This window comes from Lates calcarifer, linkage group LG20 (assembly GCF_001640805.2).
Source record: "Lates calcarifer isolate ASB-BC8 linkage group LG20, TLL_Latcal_v3, whole genome shotgun sequence".
Classification (NCBI taxonomy): domain Eukaryota; kingdom Metazoa; phylum Chordata; class Actinopteri; family Centropomidae; genus Lates; species Lates calcarifer.
In genome coordinates, this window is record NC_066852.1 from 7,716,494 (window position 1) to 7,738,871 (window position 22,378).

At 39.5% G+C, this 22,378-nt stretch overlaps 2 protein-coding genes across 4 annotated transcripts; one reads left to right on the forward strand and one right to left on the reverse strand.

The window, feature by feature from the left end:
* The first annotated feature begins 1,228 nt into the window (after positions 1 to 1,228).
* rnft1 (ring finger protein, transmembrane 1) lies at positions 1,229 to 5,758 on the forward strand. The gene is made up of 9 exons (XM_018692491.2): positions 1,229 to 1,417; positions 2,085 to 2,542; positions 2,626 to 2,702; positions 2,796 to 2,896; positions 3,205 to 3,358; positions 3,458 to 3,616; positions 3,703 to 3,768; positions 3,870 to 3,971; positions 4,655 to 5,758. Exons 1-9 carry the CDS (start codon positions 1,392 to 1,394, stop codon positions 4,787 to 4,789), a joined length of 1,278 nt encoding a protein of 425 aa, XP_018548007.1. The 5' UTR covers positions 1,229 to 1,391; the 3' UTR covers positions 4,790 to 5,758.
* A 3,201-nt stretch (positions 5,759 to 8,959) lies between these two features.
* rps6kb1a (ribosomal protein S6 kinase b, polypeptide 1a) lies at positions 8,960 to 19,242 on the reverse strand. Of its 3 annotated transcripts, none has more exons than XM_018692352.2 (15): positions 19,145 to 19,242; positions 18,042 to 18,085; positions 16,747 to 16,832; positions 15,157 to 15,225; positions 14,344 to 14,491; positions 14,087 to 14,144; positions 13,031 to 13,131; positions 12,771 to 12,861; positions 12,564 to 12,654; positions 12,348 to 12,455; positions 12,204 to 12,266; positions 11,973 to 12,050; positions 11,784 to 11,891; positions 10,010 to 10,122; positions 8,960 to 9,531 (listed from the first exon to the last, which is right to left on the reverse strand). In XM_018692352.2, the coding sequence occupies exons 4-15, from the start codon at positions 15,172 to 15,174 to the stop codon at positions 9,267 to 9,269; spliced, it is 1,242 nt and encodes a 413-aa protein (XP_018547868.1). In that variant the 5' UTR covers positions 15,175 to 15,225; positions 16,747 to 16,832; positions 18,042 to 18,085; positions 19,145 to 19,242; the 3' UTR covers positions 8,960 to 9,266. The 3 variants fall into 3 exon arrangements, with proteins under 3 accessions (XP_018547868.1, XP_018547867.1, XP_018547869.1); XM_018692351.2 differs by having other exon boundaries at positions 16,747 to 16,867; positions 19,145 to 19,231; XM_018692353.2 differs by lacking the exon at positions 19,145 to 19,242 and adding an exon at positions 18,977 to 19,120.
* Positions 19,243 to 22,378: the final 3,136 nt, after the last annotated feature.

Below are 22,378 nucleotides of genomic sequence, written 5' to 3' on the forward strand. Positions count from 1 at the left end.
GTGTGTGTATGGGGGGTGTCTAGGAGAGTTTAAGCAGACCAACAGACTTTATCAGTTGTCCAGTTTTAACTTGTACTTGATGATATGTAGCTATGATTTTCCATTTCTTCTATAGACTGTCAGAAAGGTCTCAGTCTCCTTCAGAACCTAATATGTCCATGATGATAAAACACACACAGCATGGTCACTGTTAACACATTTAACAGCATTTTTAGCATTTTGTTGTGGTTTGTGAATTACAAAGACTAAACTGTTGTAGACCAAACACTGAGGAATGAGTCATAACATCATCACAGCTTCATGTTCACTTGTCACTTGTCATGAGACTACCAGTCACTCGTTGTATCTAAGATAATGTAATTTAAAAGTTTTTATGTGGCCCTCAATATTAATTAATTTAATATTCTATAATATATGCTATTTGGAATATTATTCATAAGATGACTGTCCCTGCAGTTGAGGTGCTCAGGTCATATCAGACATGTATGGAAGAGAAAAGGCCATATAGACAGCCAGAAGTGGACAATGAATAGATGCCAAAGTCACAGCTGGTATGTCAGAATGAGCAGAGCAACAGCATTGAAACTGACAGGAAGTCAGTTCAAGGACAAGAGAGAGAGGAAATGAACCTACTCTAGTTTAAGGACAGACTTACTACTGAGCATCACAGCCTATGAGAAACTATTTCTGAAGAAACTGAAATATTTGATGAATGTGTATTCATCTGGATTATCACAAATGGTAGCTAAGTTTGCGGTAGTAGTAATTACCTGTGCCCTGATGAAAGTCAGAGGAAAAGAAAGGAGAATAGATAAAAAATTATGAGGCCCTTTAAAGCAAATATAACATAATTTGTGTATAACGGAATAAAAGGAGTGATGACAAAAACACTCTCACATCTGAAAATGATCGACATTTTGTAGAAAGCATAAAACCATGAGACATGAGACCAGTGAATATAATACTGTACTGTAACTGTACTGTATGCTTTCCACACACACTGGGTTATATTTTACTGTATTGTAGCTACATGTTGTGCAAGCATATCTAAGGAGTGCATTGGTAGAATACAGAAACAAGAGCAAAGTCTTAGACAGTAAACACTATAAACAGGTTTTGTTGAACTGGATGACCATGTATGTTTTAAATTGTGTAATTTAACAATATTCCAGCAGGTGGAGGTATTGCCGCACTTCACACCCGATAAACTGTGAAATATCCAACAGAAGAAGTTTGCGACGTCTGCTGTCGTAAACAACGTCAAGATGTCTGAATGAGCAGCTTATGGCTTAGCCTGAAAGCTAACAACTTGGTTTTCTTTTTAGTTTTCTTTTGCTTTTGTTTCGTTTAGCGACTTGGACATTGTGTTAGATGGGGACCAAGAGCTTACCATGAAACTCCGGGTGCAGAATGACAGGTGAGCTGAAGGTTTTACAGCCGTTAGTGTAACATGATAGAAAACATCTGTTAGCTGCTAATGCTAACGGCAGTCCAGTTCTGTGTACGAAACGGTCAGCTGTCTGTTTTCTGTCTCTGTCACTATGTTTGAATTTATTGCCTGAAAATGATTTATGTTAGTTAACTGTCATTCACTTTCAGAAACATTTGTATAAAGGTTGAGACGATCAGGATGAATCGAAGAAACGTTAGTTTTTTTTAACACTTTCATTTTTGACCTGCTAATCTAGTCAGTTTAAGTTAGCAAACAAAACTCCAGCCAAGTCAACAATGATCTCTGTCGAAACCAGGCAATGAAACGCTGTCGTCCTTATTTGTCAGCGAGTTAACCTGTTAATACAGTCACTGTTTCAAAGCCCAACATGGGGTGACCTTATTGTTATTAAAATGACTCTTTATCAAATAATGGCATCAGTAACTGATTTGTTTGCTGGGAGCCCTCTGTCAAAGGTAACTCCAATGTCTTGCAATAAAAGGTATGTAGTCTTTAAATAACTGACAGCCTTCACATGTGCAATCTCTACAACTTAACTAAAAATTGAAACTGTCAGTACAGCTGTAATCACAGTTGATATTAGACACATTGCGCCTGAAGCTACAAAGGTTTTGTGTCTTTTGTGCTAAAGGAGTGATTCCAGAAGAGCACTGAAACTGAGGGAGTCTCCTACTGTGATGCAGCCTAATTCAAGTGAGCGGGACGCTCAGGCAGGAAATGGTTTATCCCTAACACTGCAACCAGAGCTTCTCACCAGGACACCGGCCCCTGGTGCAGCAGCTGGTAACCCTGAGAGCAATGAGGTGCGGGTACCCATGACAAGTGGGCCTGGGGAGTCCAGTGGAGGGGCGTCATCCAGGAGGTCCAGAATCGGCTCCCACAGCCACTCCCACTCACATTCACATGGACATAATCGGGCGCAGCACCACTCCAGTTCAGAGCCTGAGCTTGACCCGCCTGACTCTGATCTGGATTCAGGAGAGCCCACTGCCTCCTTGTCTGAGCTTCGCTGTCTCTTCCGCTGGCTCCAAAAGAGTCTTCCTTTCCTTGTCATACTGTGTGCTAAACTGGTCATCCAACATGCTCTTGGTGAGTATCAGTTATGCAAAGAGCATTCTTAGACAACAATGAATACAAGACAACTTATCATAATCTTTCTCATCATTCACCAGGTCTAGCAGTCGGGGTTGGCCTCTTCACAACTTTTTTATATGTGAATAAAAACATTCAAACTCAAGTCTTTCTTCAGGTAAATCAAGAACAGGAAAGTCATTCATTCATGATACATCAGATCTTTGCTGTTAGATTTCTAAACCATGTTTTTGCCTGTGTGCACCCTCAGGATCATCACTCAAAGCTGCAATGTGTATGGCTGCTTCTCTTCCTGATCTCTTCTACCCTTCTGCTTTACTACACGTTTCTCACTGAGACACTTTACCATTGGTAAGGCTGAGTTCATTATAGCACATCACTTACCTTGAATAAGACTGTGGATGTTTCCTGTGACCAGTGACCTTGAATAAGGCCTTGAATACAACTCTTTAATCCAATACAGCTCATAACTTAAACACCAAAGCTCTTTCTTTACTGGTATAAACAGTGTAGAAAAATCTACTATGTTCTGTGTTATATCAACCACTGTATGTATATGCTGCCCATGAGTACTGCAGTTTATTTAGCTAAGCCTGTAAAGCAGAGAAATGTGCTTCAGAGGGTTGTGCCACTTAACCTAAATGTCAGCCTCTTTCCAGCCTCATCTTCCTCAGCCCAACCATTGAGCCGCTGGGTTTCTGGGAGGTTCTATGGGCAGTCGGCATCACCAACTTTGTAATAAAGTTCCTCTTTATGGGGATTAAGTGCCTTATTCTGCTGCTGCCATCTTCACTGGTGACCTACAGAACCCAGGTAAGACTGGTGGATTTCTTCTTGGGACTGATATCACTGTAATGCTGTGTCTTGGCAGTGCTGGCTCAGTAATTCTCATTGGTGTCTTTATGTCTCCAGGGGAGGTGGCTGATGCTGACTGAGGAGCTGGGTCAGGTGCACCAGGCCATGGCTCCTGTTTCACTGTGGTTCCGCTACCTGGTCACATACCAGGAGGCTGATGGCACCCCTGGACTCACACTCGGGGTCCTGCTGGCTTTGCTCTACCTCATACTGAAGGTGTGATCACTGAAACTTTGTCATAAGTCTTTGTTGTACTCATGTTGAAAATTAACTCTTTAGTTCTTTTCCTCTTTCTCTTTCAGCTTTTAGGATTGTATGGACAATGGACATCGTTACTGAAAACTGTGAGGATATTTTTGAAGGGCGAGGTCAGTGTTAAACAGCTTCTTTGTTGAACAGTCAGTGGTCAGAATCAGTAACCAGCTGTGACAAGATGTTTTTTTTTTTTTTTTTTTTTTTGGCTCCTCAGCATACAGGCACAGCCGCCACTAGGAGCCAGTGCAGTGTGGCTGGAGACGTCTGCCCCATCTGTCAGGGAGAGTACAGGGAGCCTCGGGCTCTGCTCTGTCAGGTAAAACCACATTCCAGGTCCTGTCACACCATAACATTGTTCAGGCTTTGTTATCATTGTAGTTGGTAGAACTTTTCCCTGATGTGCTGGATCTGCATTAAGATTGTCACGACTTCGGCTCAGAAGCCATGACAAAAGGAGGGAAGACCACACATAAGTTCTAACTAAAACACATTTGTTTAACATAATTGAAAAGGAAACTAATATTAAGACAAACAGAATACAACCAAAACTAAACAGAGTGAAAGCCAGAGAGCAGAGAGAGGCAAAGACTGGATGCTACCTGTTTATATAGTGCAGCCAGACCAGGTGAGCTGAATCTGCCTGATGACCAAACTTCACCCAGGAGTCTCAGAGAGAATTACTCTGACAGGGTCATCACAAGAGTCAGACAGAAATCTTTTAGGCATCTGTCAGACACATCTCTTCATTTCTGTGCTATAAAATCACCACAGTTTACAGCACTTGTCAAATTATTCTCATTAGATATTTATTGAGTGGAAGCATAATTACATAGGAAAAGCTGTACTATAGACATAAAACCCCAAATAGGAATTTCAATAATTTCTCACATTTACCATAGTTTTTGTCATGTTTTCTTGAATCAGATGAACTGTTCTTGCCCTGTTCACATACAATAAGTGCAGGACATCCTGACATGCTGTTGCCTCTCTGTTGTGCAGCACATATTCTGTGACGAATGCATCGCTCTGTGGTTTAACCGGGAGAAGAGCTGCCCTCTCTGCCGCACTGTGATCACAGAGAAAGTCTATAAATGGAGGGATGGAGCCACATCTCCACACCTGCAGATTTATTGATGGATAAGGCACAGGTGGGGAGCTTCTGGGTGTGGGACGTAATATGTGACTTTTACATGGCTGTCAAACCCCACTGACAAGTAATGTTGTACACACTGTTTCATTCATCAGCTAAGGGCTGTGGCGGCTGTGGGCCGAGGTCAGTAAGGGTGCACAACTTGCACCTACAGTAGGCATGTGTCTGATTTATTTACCAGCACATCCCTACTTGTCACTCTGACAGACAACCGAAAGTTGATTATTTTCATGCCCTCAAGTGTTATTTGATTTTCCTTTTTTGTTTCCTCTTGTGTTGGCTTTTATTTACCCTTAATTTTAATATAAACTTTCCTCGTGGGGCAGCAAGTTTTACTTCCACCATTTCTTCTCCTTGTAAATATGGGAACACCAGAGAAATATATTAAAAAAGTATTTTAAAGAGATTTTTCCTTTATCATAATGTTTGAACAAACACACAACACGTGAACCTTCTCTGATCCAGTGTTTTCTAAATTTGTGGACACGTTTTTTATGATTTTTAACAATAAATGTGTAGAGGTAAGCAGCTGCATGCCTCTGCTCAGGAGTGCTTGCTGCTTCAGATGCATTTTTCAGCTTGAGCGGGTTAAAGTAAATGTGAGACTGGGCTGACAACTAGCACACTGCAAAGGCTTTTAGAAAGCCAAGTACACAGTAACATCACATGGTCCACTGATGACCAGTATAAAGAATCTGTTGATGTGATGGATGTACAGTTTGCCTTTTGCTTTTATTGACGATTTTTTTCTCAAATGGTAAAAAGGATGCAACTTAGCTTGTGAGATTGATTTACACATAAATTATTTTTCTATGGAGGTGACTTAGCCTCGTTTTTGTAAAAACCAAAGACTGGGAGAAACACCTATTTTATTATGTACGAAAAATCATTTCACCGTGTTATTTTTATCCATTTACATTCATAAACTATCTGAATAAAGTTCTACATTTGAATGATGTTTGTGACTTGTGTGATAAAGCACAATGGGAATCATTTATTCACTGAACAGCTTGAAGTAACTGCCTTAGACAGTCACTGACATGTAAAGATTTCAACTACAGTGTACAGAGAGCACAGTAGAGCCTGCTTAACAGCTGAAATGAATCAATGTCACTAATATAACCTGATAAGACGGTTAAAACTCAGATTTTACCACTTTTCTTTGCACTATCCATCCTGTTACATTGCCACAGCTCAGAAACAAGATCCATTAAGTTTTTATTTGGACTTCATTATGTACATGATACATATTAACATTTCCCATCTAAGGGGGCAGATCTAAGGGTGACATATTAACAGAAGTAATGTTATTCAGTGCCCACCAGTGATTAAGACACCCCTTCTAATCAAAGACGGTGTTTTCCACTTTAAGTAAGCTACATGACATGGTTGTGAATATGCTTCTCAAATGTACAGTGGTGGTCAAAAGTTTTACAACACCACAATTTCTCTAGTTCTTGCTGATATTTACATAGTGTAATGTCTACTCTGAAATTAAAGCATAGAACAAATAAATATTAAAGATTAAATAAAGGAATCATGGAATCTTAAATCCTAAATTTAAATTTTTGAGTCAGTGACACAGTTTGTTCCAACACTCCTATTCGTATAAAGAGAGGGTTTGTAAGTACTCAGCTAAAGTTGGGACACCTGTAAGAATTGTTTGCATTAAAACTGTCATTGCTTAATTTACTTCTATTGCTGCAGTAAAGCTGTTGTTAGCTTTAAGTTAACCAAGTTAACCTATCTCCAAATCCCTGAAGAATGAATGTTTTCTATTACATTTACATGATTTTTCAGTCTTTAACGACCTAAACCTTTTTTTTCTCTTAACCATGGGCAATTTACTGCAAACTTTTGTACTATTTGTAGTTATTCACTGGATGTGAACTTTTATTTCAATAAAAAATGTGGGTGTTCTAAAACTTCTGACTGATAGTGTACCTGAACAGAAGCAATATGGATCATTTTTATTTTCCCCAACCCTGCTCATACACTCGACTGTGTTGGATCAGATCATGTTGATGAAGCAAAGAAATGCACATCCTTGGGAAATCTAGCAGAAGGTGAACCTTATGGATCAATCCCAGCCTTTTCCACAAACATTTTACACTTTACAGCATACTGTACAAACACACTATACTCTGTCTGCAAAGGCACAATGCCATTCCCATTGGTTTTTGCATGTTTTTTTTAAAACAATAACTGCCCTTACAAAAAGAAACTGAAGTTCAAGTTTTCAGCTAAGATATCAAAATGCTTTCTGAAAAACCCTCTTGAATATAATATTGTACCACACAATAAATACTGTAAGACATTTAGGTCACGGTCCTCAATTTTTTTTTTTCACCTTTATTTGGATAGGACAGTGGAGATAAGACAGGAAACAGGGAGCGAGAAAGAGGTGAGAGAGCAGGGGAATGAGATGCAGTAAAGGTCCGGTCAAACCGGGAGTCGATCCAGGGACCAGCTGCTTAGGGCACATGAGCCCATGTGGTACGCGCCCCAACCATTTGGCTATGGGGGCGCCCCATGGTCCTCAATTTAAGAATAAAAAGAAACAAAAGCTGCATCTGAGGTTGCTGTAAGACATGTTCTGTGGAAATAAAATCATACTCTACAGACGTCTTATCATTATGACAAAATAAGTCTCTGACAAGAATGCCAAATCGAATCATCACACATTCTGCTGCTTTATCTAAATAACACTACATAATAAATAGCTAGTTTGCATAGTGTGAACAATGCAGTGGAACCACAATGGTGCTTTAAATAAATAAAACTACAAAGTGGAGTGACAGCTGTTTAACAGGAATGGTACAAGAACAAAATTAATCATTTCAGCCTGACACTGATCCATATTAAAACCATGATCTCTACACCTTTTACACAAGCTTCACCTGTGTAAAAATGTGTAAAGTAACAAACAAACAAACAAAAAACACTTTAAAATGTATCTGTGAGTATCAATATGGAAAACAAAGTAGGTATGATTAAAATGATGTATAAGGAAAAACATAAACCTTGTAAGATCTTACAAAAATCAGAGTAACACTTCTACAGTCACTGTCCAGGGTTTTGTTTACCGGCAAAAATCATTTGGTTCATTGAAACAGTGCTTTTGGTCAATTTGTCAAACACCAGGTATTTGGATAACAAGAAACATCAGGGAGTCATTCAAACATAAGCTCGATTTCATGCATTCAGTTTTCAGTTCGTATCATGGGAATCAGTATCTAATGGTGTGGTAAGCTTTAGGATGAGAATTTTGGAATGGCTCGACTCCAGAGGCTCATACCACAGCTTCACATCACACACAGGTCAAACATCTCAATTAAAACTCATTTTAATGGACAGATCACTCAAATACGTCCGGGTTTATTCTTCTAACACGGAGAGCCCTATTACTGTTAATGCACAAAAAAGCACAAAAGACATGAATGCAGCCTGAATCAGTAAAAGGCAGTGATATAAATTTGGCTGAGTGAATTTTGGATTGACGTGTTTGTTGGTGTCCAACTGTTACTGTGGCAATGAGGCTGCATGAGTAGAAGAGGTAAAAATAATGCTGCAGGGGTCATGGGAACTAGGTGCAGGAGACTGCAGTGACACATATAAAGGCATTTAAAGTCTGTTTACATTCAACACAAAGAAACTGAACAGTGCTTCTGGACAGGCCTCCTAAGGAAAGCCTTCCAGCCAGACAAGAGAGCAGTGCCAGCGTTTGGAATTGATTGTGGTGGAAGCGATGCGTTCATCTGAAATTTCACTTCTATCTTTTTATAACTGTTTTTCCGTAAGTCGTGCCCCACCTTCTCTTGACCACATGCTCCTGTGTCGAAGGCAATGTGATTCTTTTCCTCAAACATAAAGGAATATGTGTTCATTGTGGAATTGTTATGCAATAATTATACCAAAAGACAGTGTGACCTGCAAATTCTTATCACAAGGTGATCTTTAAACAAACAAACATAAAAGCCTGGCATGTTGCAGAAGAAATAAAAGCCCCTTGTAACTAAATTCTCTTATTGTGAACGAGTAAACACTAAAAGTAACATTGTCCAGACTTGAGGATAAAAGAGCACCAGTAAATCATATCATAATGCCAGTTGAGTACACCGAAACAACCTTAGCCCACTCATCAGGAGGCATGATCCAGCCGACAGGAAAATCAACTTTAATTGAGAAATACGTCTCTTACACCACTCCTCCGACTGACTGCACATCTACTGTAGTTAACTGCTGATTATCTGTGGCAGGCTGAGGAGGCCAGGCTGAGTCAGGAGGATTCTGGAGGCCAAGAGGGCGGGGGGGGGAGGCGCTGCTGGAAGAGCTGGTGATCAGCGTTGACAGTGTCAGTCAATTTTTTAAAATTTTCTACAAGTCTCTTTGAAAAGAAATGATAGACGGGAAGGAGAGCAGGAATTTGAAGAGTCCTAATGTTCGCAGGCAAGCCGAGCGTCATAGATTCATTCGTAGATGTTCGGGCCGCTTGGAGTTCATGGGGTAGGCCTGCTTTTTGTAAGGCCCTGCATTGATGCCTGAAGGGTGCCTGATGGGAAGAGGAGCAGAGGCCTCAGAGGTGCCACTGCTGCTTGTGTCCATTTGCTCCACTGTTGACACATCCATGGGCTGCTCTCCAGAGTTGCCAGTGGACAGCAGGGATGGGCTGCCTGTTAGCGTGGGTCCCCGAGGCCAACAGTCGCCTCCTGCAAACTTCACTGGACTGTGGAAGAGGGGGATGTGAGAAACTTTTATTATTATTCCTCTGAGCTATTGTCCATGACACACCAGCTCTTTCCTGTAAGGTTTTTGTAAGGTTGTGTGTGTTGCGCAACTATAACTGGACATGATTATACAGTGAGAAAAACATACCTGGAAAAATACTGGAACTAAAGGTCAATTACTCTAAAGCTCAAGAATCTTCTCATCTGCCTGACAAGCGAGTGTTATCCTTTTATTTCAAATCTAATCTATGATTAATGTGATGATCAATTATTTTCAAGTTCTCAGATGATTCCTGTTGTGGCATTGGAAAGAAGCCTTTATTTACTCTTCTGACGATGGATTTATTTAGGCCAAGCAGGCTACATTTACATGGTCAGCAAATGAGTCATGGATGTGGGGAAGGCTTACTGTGAGAGAAATTCATAAATGACCAATGGAATTCAATGGAACCAGAGACAAAAACAACTTGCTGTTACCTCACAGGTGTTCTTGGGCTTCCTGGGAACTTCCGCGGTGAGCGGACTTTTGGTTCGAAAGAAAACTTCTCTTTGACGTTTTCAAGCACAGATGGGGCTACATATGTGAAACCCTGGGGAATGGGGTGGGGACAAAAACAGAGAGAGATCTGAGTCCACCTCTTCAAAGACCATCTTTCCGAAAACAACCCACAGCTGATGATGAGCAATGAAACGCTGAGTAAACCATATCATGCAATGTGGTGGAACAGTGAGTGAAGCTTCCAGGAAAACCAACAGGACTAAACCAGATGGGATGCATTAACCGATTCTCGTAAGACCTACTTGTTGAAAAGGAAATATAAAAACATTATGTCCAGAGCTTGCCCCTGTTTGTATGTTTGTTTGCAGACAACACAGAAACTGTAAAGGGCAAGAACAAATGCTACAGTGTTCTATCAAAAACCCTCATCGTCCTCATTGCTATCAATGCTGCACTACAACTTGAGTTCACTCCAATATTAAAATTACTAACTTGCTTTAAAAACTCAAAATGAGTTATATATTTTAAATACAAGTAATAGCAGTGTTAGTACTTGTATTCAAAATACTTGACTCTGATCAGCTATAGGTTATCTTTCACATGGCTAACATCACCTCTTCAATTTTCTTTATTTATCATACACATTAGAGCTGCACAATATATAAAAAATGTATCATTATCATGATATCAATGTGTGTGTTATGCACATTGTAAAGACTGCAATAAACACACACACAGATATATATATATATATATATATATATATATATACACACATAGATATATATATATGTATGTTTATGTGTATATGTGTGTGTGTGTGTGTGTGTGTGTGTCAATAGCTGCTGCAACGAAAAAGGTGCACTTGTCCACAAAGTCCAAAATAAGTTATCCTTTCAATCACAGTGCTAAGCTGAGTAAACATACTGTCTGCTGACAATGGCAGGCAGCAGAAATTGCTAATTAATAATTATTATCATAATACATTTGTTTATTGTTGGAATTCTCCACTCTTCAAGGGTCAGATAGCAGTGTTGCACAGGCTTTGATAGCCCATGAGAACAGTGCCTCACACAAGTTGTGTGTGAACAGGCAGAAAGCAGCAGAGGAACCCTTTTCTTCATTAAGAGTGTACATTTTTTACTGTTGTTGTTGCCAAATTAAAAGTAATGTTCCCAGGTCAGTGGTTACAATGGTGGGGCCAGTGGTCTTGAAAGGATATAACTTAAAGTCATTCCCTGTAATGCATTTCATTTTTTCAGTGTCAGCAAAGCCTACTCACTGTTCAATTCAATTCAAAGCAGAAAGATATCAACACTGTATACTATATGTATACTTTGTTAATTTATCGCAAGTCATATCATTATCACAATATTCAACAGTGATATGGCATATCACATTTTCCTTATATCATGCAGCCCTAATACACATACATATTACTCTCTATGTTGTTACTTAGCAGTGACTTCTCCTACTTACTGCTCTTTGAAGTCACATTTACTCCCAAGACTGACAAAGATTAAAAAAACAAAAAATATGTATTTAAAAAGTACTGGTCCAAAGCATAAATTAACTATTTTAATCTTTAGAACGTGGCCGTGCCGTAAGCAAAATAATCTGTCCTTTGCATCATGTATTATATTTGAGTGGCGGCGTGGTTTGTCAGGGAATATTCCAAATCTGTATGCCAGAAGTTGCAGAAGAAGCAGTGAAATCCACTGTTTTCTGGGAGGTACAGAACTAGTTACCCACCAGGAAGACTTGATTGGCACTTTCACTGAGTGTGGAGTCGTCAGGGCTGTCCACTGGAGTCTGGCTGGTGAACTTGGAGTCAAACTGGCTGACATCATCGGCTGATTGCTGCCAAAAGAAGCAGGCCAGTTAATCATCTTGCAGGGACAGGTTACAGAGGACGCTGCTGCATAAAAAACACAAACTCACCAGGAAAGGTTTGAATGGAGGCTCTACTTTGCGAGCAAGGAGGTCATCCCAATTTATATGGCGGAAAAATGGGTGGGCCTGGGCAAGACAATGACAACAGGAAGGTCTTAATACTTCACAATAACCACCAGGTTTTCCAAGAAGGAGTCTCATTTTCTAGTGTAATGTTTTAAATCCCTGATCAGTATGTTAACACACCACATGCATACACTTTTCAGTGAATGTATTTACCTGGACCTCAGCAGCATCTCCTGGTCCAGCCCCAAGTCGCAATGAGGCATTTCGTTTCAGCAGCTGAAAGAAAAAGTTTGAAGACTCAATTTTTCTGCCTCTTCAAATCTTTCAGCAGAGAAAAGGACAGGTTTTACAGCTCACCTTTTTAAGAAGGTCCCTGGCTTCTTGTGTGAGGTAAGGTGGAAGGCTGAGTTTGCATTTCAAGATTTTGTCAATCGTCTTCTTTCGGTTTTCACCAGTGAATGGGGGCTGTGAATGAGTAGAATGTCAGTAACAGTAGTTCAGCAAATGGTTCCTAGCCCAACTAACGTCTTAGCACTAACAATGGTACTATGGGATTAAGTGTTGTGGACTTACTGCGCCTGTTAGCATGTCATACATGAGGGCTCCCAGACTCCACCAGTCCACTGCCCGGTTATGTCCGCTCCTCATTAGAATCTCTGGAGCCCTGAGAAAGGAGAGGGAAGGACAAATTGATACAGCAGTTGCACTACACTGTGACTTGCCAGAATGTTCTGAATTTGAATTAATCTACAAAGTCTGCACAACGACTGTAGGACATACATGTACTCAATGGTACCACAGAAGGTGTGGGTGACCGTTCCGTCATGGATGGACTCTTTGCATAGACCGAAGTCTGTCAGCTTTACATGACCTAGACAAAAACAGAACCCAAGCAAGGACATGTGAAAGAGTACACTCAAAACAAACAACAGATTAAGTATCAAATTACCCAGAGAAAAAAATCATTCTTGGAATAAAAGGTCATATGTGGAAAGGATACATATGATCTTTTGTGAGGAATATTTTGTGAGTTTATGTACCATTGTTGTTGAGCATGATATTCTCAGGCTTCAGGTCTCTATAAATGATGCCCTTCTGGTGCAGGTGACCCAGTGCCATCGAGATCTCAGCAAGGTAGAAACTGTCAAGAGAAACAAGCAGGTCATCATGTGAATCTGTTTTTCTCCCGGTAACCTGTGACTAATTTTACACATCAGTAACTTCTCCACCATAATAATATTCTACATTCCTGTCTGCTCAGTGTTATTCTCAGTGTCACTTAGGTTATTCAAGGAACATTACACACCCTTATTTTTTCAGCAGCTTGGTTCATGTAATCACCATTTTCATCCACAGGCTGTTTATAAAACAGAGCTTGTACTGGAAGTGTTTGTCCCTGTTCCAAGTTACCCTCATACTGCCTGAGAAACACGTGTCACATATCTGTTTTCACAAAAGTGAATGCTCTCATTCCCATACTGAAAATCTATGTCCTTATATAAAATACATAATAAAATATATCAGTGTGTTGACATCAGAATCCAAGAAATTGCTGTCGGCCTCTTTAGAAGTGTCTGTGTAATTGTTAGCATTAGTATGTTAGAGACGACAGATCACACTGACAATTAGGCGTCATCAGGCATCTCTGCTCATGTTGTGCATCATGATTTAACGACTGAAAAAAATAACCTTAAAGAGACAACTTGCAACACTGTGTGGTTGTTAAGATTCGCTTTCTGTAGTTATTTGGAAATAAGTTAATATTGTGAAAATATATATACAAAGATATATGGAGTGTCAAATTAATGTGTTTTCATTTGTCAGGAAAAAATCCAAAAGAAACACTGCAAATAAGTCAGAGTAAACAAATGTTAGTCTACCAAGGAGAATGTCAAATGTTATCCCTGGCCAGGTATTTAAGGTAGACTGTACAGAATGGATTGCATTTATACAAAGCTTTTATCACAAGTACACACCAATGGTATTTAAAGACCAAAACCAATTGAGGTTCAGTGTCTTGCTAATGGACATTTCAACATTTGAGCAGGAGGGGCAGCAAACCATCCTCTCTATCATGCTTACAAAAACTAACTTACCATGCTGTGTCTTCCATGAAGATGCCCTCTCTTTCCAGTTGCATAAACAGCTCTCCTCCTGCAGCAACCACATACAAAATCTGTCAGTGTATTAGTAGTTGAAATGTAGACCCACATTTCACTGTAATGAAAACACAAACACACACAAAAAAATTCCAGTGCACACACACTGTCCAATGTTCATAAAATGTGAATTTATGACAGTGAAGTATGTTGAGATTTGTACTGTGTGTTTGATTGGGTATCACTACGCTCACCGCTCAGATACTCCAGGATGAGATACAACTTTCCCCCTGTCTGGAAGGCGTAGATGAGGTCCACAATGAAAGGATGCTTCACCTCCTCCAGAATGTTCCTCTCAGCTTTGGTGTGCGCTGTGTCCTTTGCATTACGCACAATCATGGCCTTGGTAGGTGACAGAAAAGCAGAGAAGGCCAGGGTGTGAAGATATTCAGCCAATGAGTTAAACCCTATTAGCTGGTGTCAAACCTTCGACATCAGCTGCAGAGGCAGAGCAGGAATGAGGACGCCAGGATGGTAGCTACAGTAAAGTCTCATTAAGCCAATAAACACAGTCATTAACCAAAACCTCAAGCTTCGGGGAAAATGAGCTGGCTTCTCAAGCAAAGTTAGACATCAGCTCTGTGTCAGCTGCAGAGAGGAGGCCAAGCTGAACAGAGGCAGCAGCTCTGAGGTTTCATGGGAAAAAGCCTGGTGCCATTATTTTGGGTGGTCTGCACTCAGCTTCTGGCCTCAGAGCTGAATGCACCAGTATGTCACCATGAACGCATAGAAACATACAGTAACACTATACACAGTTAAGCTGCATAAGACTTGGGGGTCAACTGAGTATTTAAGGAGCTAATTCCACATAGACATAGGCTGCTTGTGTTTCCTTACATGTTGATTACATCATTCAGACCTCTATGACACTGCATTACTTTGTTTGTACACTAGGGGGCAGTTAGGGTCACCTTAAATGAGTCTCACTGTATATTAACTATATTACACTCTATATTAACATAATATTGGAACTTTCAGGCAAACCTAAGAAAGGTAAATTCACTCACCTTCTTCAAAACTTTCATTGCAAATATCTTTCCAGAGGTAGCACCTGATACCTTCCGAACTTGAAATACCTGTAAAAATTGAGACATTTACACAGGTTTCCAGCAGCGTTCACCAAGATCAATTAAAGGCTTTAAAGATCTTCTTAATACCACACAGAATGGAATATGGAATATAAGTCAAAGTCATACCAGTCAAAGAATTACAGTATGATTGAAATCCAATAGGAACAACATGGCCTGGGATAACTTTACATTTTTTCTTCCCTTTCTTCTTCTTCCTTTTTTTTGGAAAACCAGGCTCAATACTTCTGAAGGCCTTCTGAGATCCTAAAATGTCCTAACAGATATTTTCTATATCTTAACTATAGCTTGAAAAATTACATTTTGTCATGCTAGGGATATTCAGAGAAATTATTTCGGGACAAATGAAAATGTCATTTTCTTAACACATGAAGTCTGCATAATGTGCATTCATTCAACAAAGCAATGGATTTACAGAGGTCACTGTCTCCATATGTAAAAACAACTGCTACTCCTCCGTTATTCTGACTGCAGTGCAACCTTGGACTTTTTTGTGTGAGACAAAGTCTGTGTTTTGAGTATCGGTATACCAGCAAAATTGTTGAAAGACTATTTAATCTCAGTTTTAAAGCCAAGGAACTTCAAACCTGTGCCAAAAAAATATGTACTGTAACTTTGCAAAAATATCAAAACAAATGACAGTGTGTTTTACAAAATGTAATTAGTTTGTAATGGTGAAAAATTCCCAACTTGCAGAAAATGACGTCTTAGTCATACACAAAACCACTTCAAGAGAAGAAGTCATGCTTCTGCTTGTTAAGTGAAAAATGTTTCCAAAATAGCTGTGATGTGCACTTACATTGTTAGGCTTAGAAAAAGAACGTCAGAAAATTTCCAGAGCTCTTCAGGCCGTTAACAACAAAATAACATGTTAACACCAAAATAAAACAAGACAGATTTCCTAATGTACTGAATACAGTGGGGTGCAGGTGATTGCAGTTATGTTTCATGTTGATGTGAGTAAAGCAGGAGATGGTTCTGGGATGGCTGTTCTTACAGATAAAGCTAAAGTAGTATTTTAGCCACAGCTAAAAAAAACCCAACAATGCATTATATCTCTGGGATTTAAAAGGTCATTGATTGCGGCCAAGACAATGAACAAAAAATGCTGATATTGCTGGCATGCAAAACTAATTTTCCAGTCACTTTGCTACAAAAATTCCCCACCCATTGGAATTTCAACACAACGACAATATCCTCCCACACATACTGGCAGTGTGATGGCAGGTCCCAAGGAAAAAAAAGGAGAAACCAAATGAAAACTGTTATTTCCCACACTTTTCAAAAAATACTTGTGTGAAAAAGTCATGCACAGTGCCCACTGAAAATTTCAAACCAAACTTTACAGCTCAACACAGCTGTTTAAGTTTCCAGTCTGCACATATATGGTTCCAACCTTCAAATTTCAAGTCATGTTGCATCTTGAAGAGGAATATAGAGGAGGATGACAATTCATAGGTAACTAAAATGTACATTCACATTTCAATGCTCAAGAATCACATGCCTCACCTTTCCATAGCCACCTTTTCCCAAAACCTTCAGCAGCTCAAAGCATTCAGGCCTGATCTGCTCTGTTCCCTTGTTCACGCTGTTCTCTGAAATTTCAAACTTCTCACAGTCATCCATGTTACTGGCAAAACAAAGAATAAAAGAAAATAAAGGAAAAAAACATGTTCAAAACATTCACTCAACATGGTGTTTACAGTTACAAACAGCAGTATTAACAATGATTGTTACAAGCATTTGGGCCTAAATATAGACATGAGTAACGGCTGATCTGAGGTTGACAGTGGTACAACAGTTTTGTCAATGGGTATAAACAGCTAACTGACTGACATGAGCACTTAAGTGGTTCCTAAATGGATCCATATTAGAGTAAGGAGGTTGAATTTAATTATATTCTGCCTCAATAGACTTGTTCCAAGATAACATCAGTTATTACTGGGTGCATCTGGACGGGTGACAGAAGACAAACCTGAATAAAAGAGTGGAGAAAAACAACAAATGTAGAAGGAACGAGGGGTCACTGAATGGCGTGAACAGAGTATGATATTAAGTGAATCATAACCTATGGCCTTAATGGTCACCAGATATCAACAAAACTGAAAACCTATGGGTGACCTGAGATCACAGTGTTAAAAAGAGCTCTTCACCACAATTATAAAAATACCACATGAGGGAATAGCTTCTCAAAGAATGGTGTTCATCCACCCAGTAGACCTCTACATGCTATGCCAAGAGGACTGAAGCTGTTCTGACGGCTCGTCATGGTCCAACACACCCTATGTTAGTTTTCCCTTCAAGATGTCACCCATCTCTGATTTCTCCTGGTTTGGTTAAGTTAGGGGCTGCAATGAATCAATTCATCTGTCATAATTAACTTAGTTGGTCTATAAGATGTCAGAAAATAGCAAAAAAATGCCCATCACATGCTCCTGGACCCCAAGGTGAAGACTTAAGATGTCTTTTTTGTCCCATCAATAATAAAAAAAACCTCTCACAAATATTTAGTTTCCAATTATATAAATCAGAAAAAAACCCTTAAAATAGAGAAACAAGAACAAGCTAATTTTTTACATTTTATGTTTTTAATTTACTCCAATGATTAATAGATAATCAAAACAGTTTATCAATTTTATATTGATCAGCTAATTGATTAACCGAACAATCCTTTCGACTCTACTGTAAAAGCACTAGACGTTATTTACAAGTCCTTAGTGATAATTTCCAGTCATCCAAATAGAAACCGTTTGACACTGTTCCCTATCTGGCACTCAGACAATTACAGTATTGCTTATACTCACAATTCAAAGCTACTGCACTGGTCCATGTATTCATTGAGCTGGCCCTGAAAACAAGAGGACAACAGGACAGAAAATGTCAGCATATAGGAATGTGAAGGGGGGATTGTTTTTCACCAGCGAACCTAAGCTTATTTGTAGATAATTTATGGACGTTAAATTGTTTTAGTATTTGTGTTTGTTTAATTTCTAGCCAAATTATTTTGCCTGGTCCGCTTTAAGTTAACAGGTACGGCTAACTCGAGCTAGTTAAATAGACACTCTCTCTCTCTTTAATTTCAAATCAGCTACAATATTCATGTACGCCCGTGTTTGTAACTAGTAGCTAATAATCCAATGACCGAAGTTGTATCTAATCCATGACGCTAACCTTAGCAACTAACTTCACGTTAGGTGAGTGGAGAGAAAGCTAGCAGCCAGCAGCCGCTGTTGTTAGCCGGCTTTACTATGAGTTCATTTATATTCCACTTACTAACAATGTCAAAATACGTCTCAAACCATAACTGCATTTGACATTCATGTAATTAGTTGTACGGCAAAGTACATCCCTACAACAGACGAATGCCGATGCAGGGCATGAAACCGCTTGATCTGTGACTCCATTATCGGACATACAGCGACGCCCGGGGTAGTGGCAACGTATGCCATTTTCGTTTGGCTTTCGTTATTACGGTTTCACGACTTTGTTTTCCTATTATTACGATAACTAATGTGTTGACATAGTGCCACTTGGCTCCAGTGTATTAGAAAAGTTAATGTTACATGCGCCTGAGCGGTGGGCAGGTTAACTTAAGGAGAAACAAAAACCTGTCCGCAGTCAACACTTTCGTTTCTGCCGATGTAATTGTCCAGTGAAGGTAATAAAACGGAATTTGTACTAGGTTTAGAATTAAAATTCCCATAATGAAATTGGGATTTGTTTAAATGTACTACAGTACCTGTTTTATGGGGGACTCCCAAATTCCGCGGGAAAGGGGCGGACGAGGACATGTCCGATAATGGATCCCTGGCCACTGATGCTAGCAACACAGGCCTCGGGAAGCTGCTAAATGCTAGCTAACTGGCTAACAGCGGCGGCATTAGCCTCAACGTTAACGTGAACTCACCCCGTCCTCAAGTTCGTCGTCAGAGACATTCTCATCCGGTTGATCCAAATCGATGTCGAAAACCCCGGCCATGGCCACGGCACTTCACTCACTGTTTTATCCACAAAACACAGCCCCGCTCCCCCGCCTCATGGGAGAGCCATCACCGTTACAGCCGGCTACAGCGAAGCAGAAAGCGTGGGCTAACATCCAGCTAACCAAAACAACATAAGGACCGAGCAGCAGAAAAAGCCTCTAGTGTCAGCCACCGGCACTACTGGGTACAGGCTGGCTTACAAACATAAAACATATTAGTCGAGAACCGACAAGTTGTTTTAATTTTAACAGAATGCATTAATATGTAGTCCGCTCCCCTTAAATAAAAATAACTAAATTCCCCACGCAAGGAATAGATTGTTTCAGAGCCAGTAAAACTTAAAGCTGATGATTTCTTTTTGCAAAAAAATCAATAAATTAGCATTAATTAAAACTCTACACTACGTTTTGTTTTAAATAAGAATAATCACTCAGTTTTGCTGACAGACTAAACGTGGGTGGATTTAAAAGAAATTACACAGCTATGGGCTAATTTATGTTTAAGAGTGAAAAGTTTGTGTTTCCCCTGGTTTTGGGCACAATATAGACATACTGTTATACGATATATTTGAAAAACTAAATTCTTAAAAGGATATAGCATCATCATACAGCTAGCTGACTTTACTCTGTGATGTCAAAAAGATAAAACTGTATGGGTAAGTATTTAAATTGTTTCAGCATTAGACTACACAGCTTCAGATGAGCTTTATACCATTTAAAATTGCAACAGCACTGAATCAAGAAGTCATTTATCTTACACCTTCCATTCACAAAAGTGGAGCTCTTAACACAGTCCCAAGGCTTCCCAGAAACCAGAGGTATCATGTAATATCCTAATCATTTTACTCACGGGCAGCAGGATGTGAGAATGTGTAATTATGCCTCTATCTAGCTGCTTCCTCTGGTTTCCACCACATACAGTATAGATAGTCATATCCATATTCTGTCAAGTCATGCATGATTTGATAAACTTAAATGGAATTATTTATAGTTATGAGTTAGGAGGCCCAAAGTGGTACTGTTTTGGGTCACTTTATGTAGAAAAGACGTTTTGTTTGCTTTACATTTCTGTTCCCACAAAATGAAAAGGTTACTTTCTTCTCAGTCTTGATGTCGTGACCCACTCATGTAAATAGAGACGAACCTGCCCCAGATCAACAGAGAAACATACCTTCATTGTTCCCTTTATCTCTCGTTCTAATTTTTTTCTGTCATGCTTGGGCAGCGGCTCCAGCCTAGAAAGGTGGTGGTTAAGTTGGTTAACACCACAACCAAAATTATTAAGTCACACAGAACAGTCTTCACATACACAAGCAATGGGCACAAATAATGGAACTTCAATTTATTCACATAATCTTTTGTTAGTAAACTAACGGAAAATGAATCGCAATTCTTTCTGATTAGTTAATCTTCTACAAAAATCTAGTCGGACCAAACATGCAATTTGGAGATGTCACCTTGGGTTTTATTTTCTGGCATTTTACATAGACCAAACACTTAAGTGAGAGAATTGTTAGATTAATTGACACTGACAATAATTATTAGTCACAGGGCTAGTTGCAGTTCAATACAAGGAACTTTAAATGTAATCAGTGCTGTGATCTGGTGTCACAATCATCAGCTGTGGGTAACATGGCCTTGTAAATGAAAACACACACACAGCTGGATACTACCTACATGTCTGACACAGAGCATGACTGTCCGACATGACCGAGTAGTGATCACTGATATACAAAACAAGAACAACAGTAGCAATGTACTGTAATTATGGAGTTTATTTGTTAGAATGAAATATATGTAGACATGTCACAGTAGGAAACAGGTGTAAATAGTAGAATTGGTGATTGCTAAATTTAGCAGCATTTCAGGGTCATGGCATTGTTCTTGCTGACTCACTGTCACACTGCCATGGCTTACTGGAACACTTGAACACAACAGAGTCATTAATGTTATTAGAAACACCTGTACTTCTCCTACCATGACAAGTCAAAATGTCTGCTGGGAAAAAGGCCTTTTTGAGGATGTACACTTTAAGAGGTTAAATCTCTGGCTGTAGTGAGTTCCACCCAGTTATAATCAGATCACATCCCTGTAATTCACTGCAGGGTATGTCTACAACCCCCTTTTCTCACCAGTAGGTGGCAGCAAGAAAAAGGGAATCTGTTTCAGGGGTGAAAGTCATTTTTATTTCATCTTAAAATCTGTGTATATAGCTACACCGTGTTCAGTCATTTCAGTCCAATCCAGGATCCTGAATGAAGGCCAATATATTTTTAGATCTGTATGCATTTTATTGTAGAGTCAAGACTTGTTGCTCCCTCTAGTGGTTTAGAGCTTCACACAGATGTCCATTTTTTTCTTAGTCGAATGACAAAGCATCAAAAGCAGCAATGAAGAGAGAGAGAGAGAAAAAAAGGAAGATTTAGAATTTTCAATTGCAGCTTATTGTTGTTAGTGTACAGGAAGGTAAATCTTAGTTGTTTTACTTTACTCAAAGATAGGGTGAGGTATCTGGTAGATAGATAGATAGATAGATAGATAGATAGATAGATAGATAGATAGATAGATAGATAGATAGATAGATAGATAGATAGATAGATGACTTTATTCATCCCCAAAGGGAAATTCAGTATGCCTGACGCTGCTACCATGTAACTGATCTGACAGATCTGCATCTACCTGTAACTTGTTACTTGTTACGGCAACCACTCTGTTGACACTATATTGTAGATAGTCTCCACACTTTGTAATGATGTTTGTGAAGCAGAGTTAGAGCTAGTTGCTGTTTCCTCACACTCTATTTACAAGCTCCTTGTTCTTCCTTACCAAACCTGTTCTGAATTTTGTCCTTTGTTGGGAAAAGGGTCTGAGATCAGGCTGGATCATGTTCTCATGGCTGTAAGTCTGTGTAGGTTCTCAGTCACCCAGGTCCCTTCAGTTCTGTGAAGGTGAACCTAAAAGAAATCCAGTTGCCTTTGACTCTAGCACTTACAACATGGCTAAATACAAAAATGATTGTGATATTCTTTGTTGCCAATTTCTGGAGAGAAAAAGGAGGTAAAATTAGAGAGAGATATTAACAGCAGTGAGCAGTTAATTTTGACACATGTATCTGTGAGTTTAGAGCACAGTAAAAACATTATAATCAGAAAAGATACT

Excerpts from the sequence above, each read along its gene's own strand:
- rnft1 (XM_018692491.2), top strand. The coding sequence starts at position 1,392 with ATGAAACTCCGGGTGCAGAATGACAG. Across the intron at positions 2,703-2,795 it reads AAACTCAAGTCTTTCTTCAG|GATCATCACTCAAAGCTGCA; the intron begins GTAAATCAAGAA and ends GTGCACCCTCAG. Across the intron at positions 3,617-3,702 it reads TGCTCTACCTCATACTGAAG|CTTTTAGGATTGTATGGACA; the intron begins GTGTGATCACTG and ends TTTCTCTTTCAG.
- rps6kb1a (XM_018692351.2), bottom strand. The coding sequence starts at position 19,216 with ATGGCCGGGGTTTTCGACATCGATTTGGATCAACCGGATGAGAATGTC. Across the intron at positions 18,086-19,144 it reads ACGACGAACTTGAGGACGGG|GGCCAGCTCAATGAATACAT; the intron begins GTGAGTTCACGT and ends TCTTGTTTTCAG. Across the intron at positions 12,267-12,347 it reads CCAGGGACCTTCTTAAAAAG|CTGCTGAAACGAAATGCCTC; the intron begins GTGAGCTGTAAA and ends TTTTTCTTTCAG.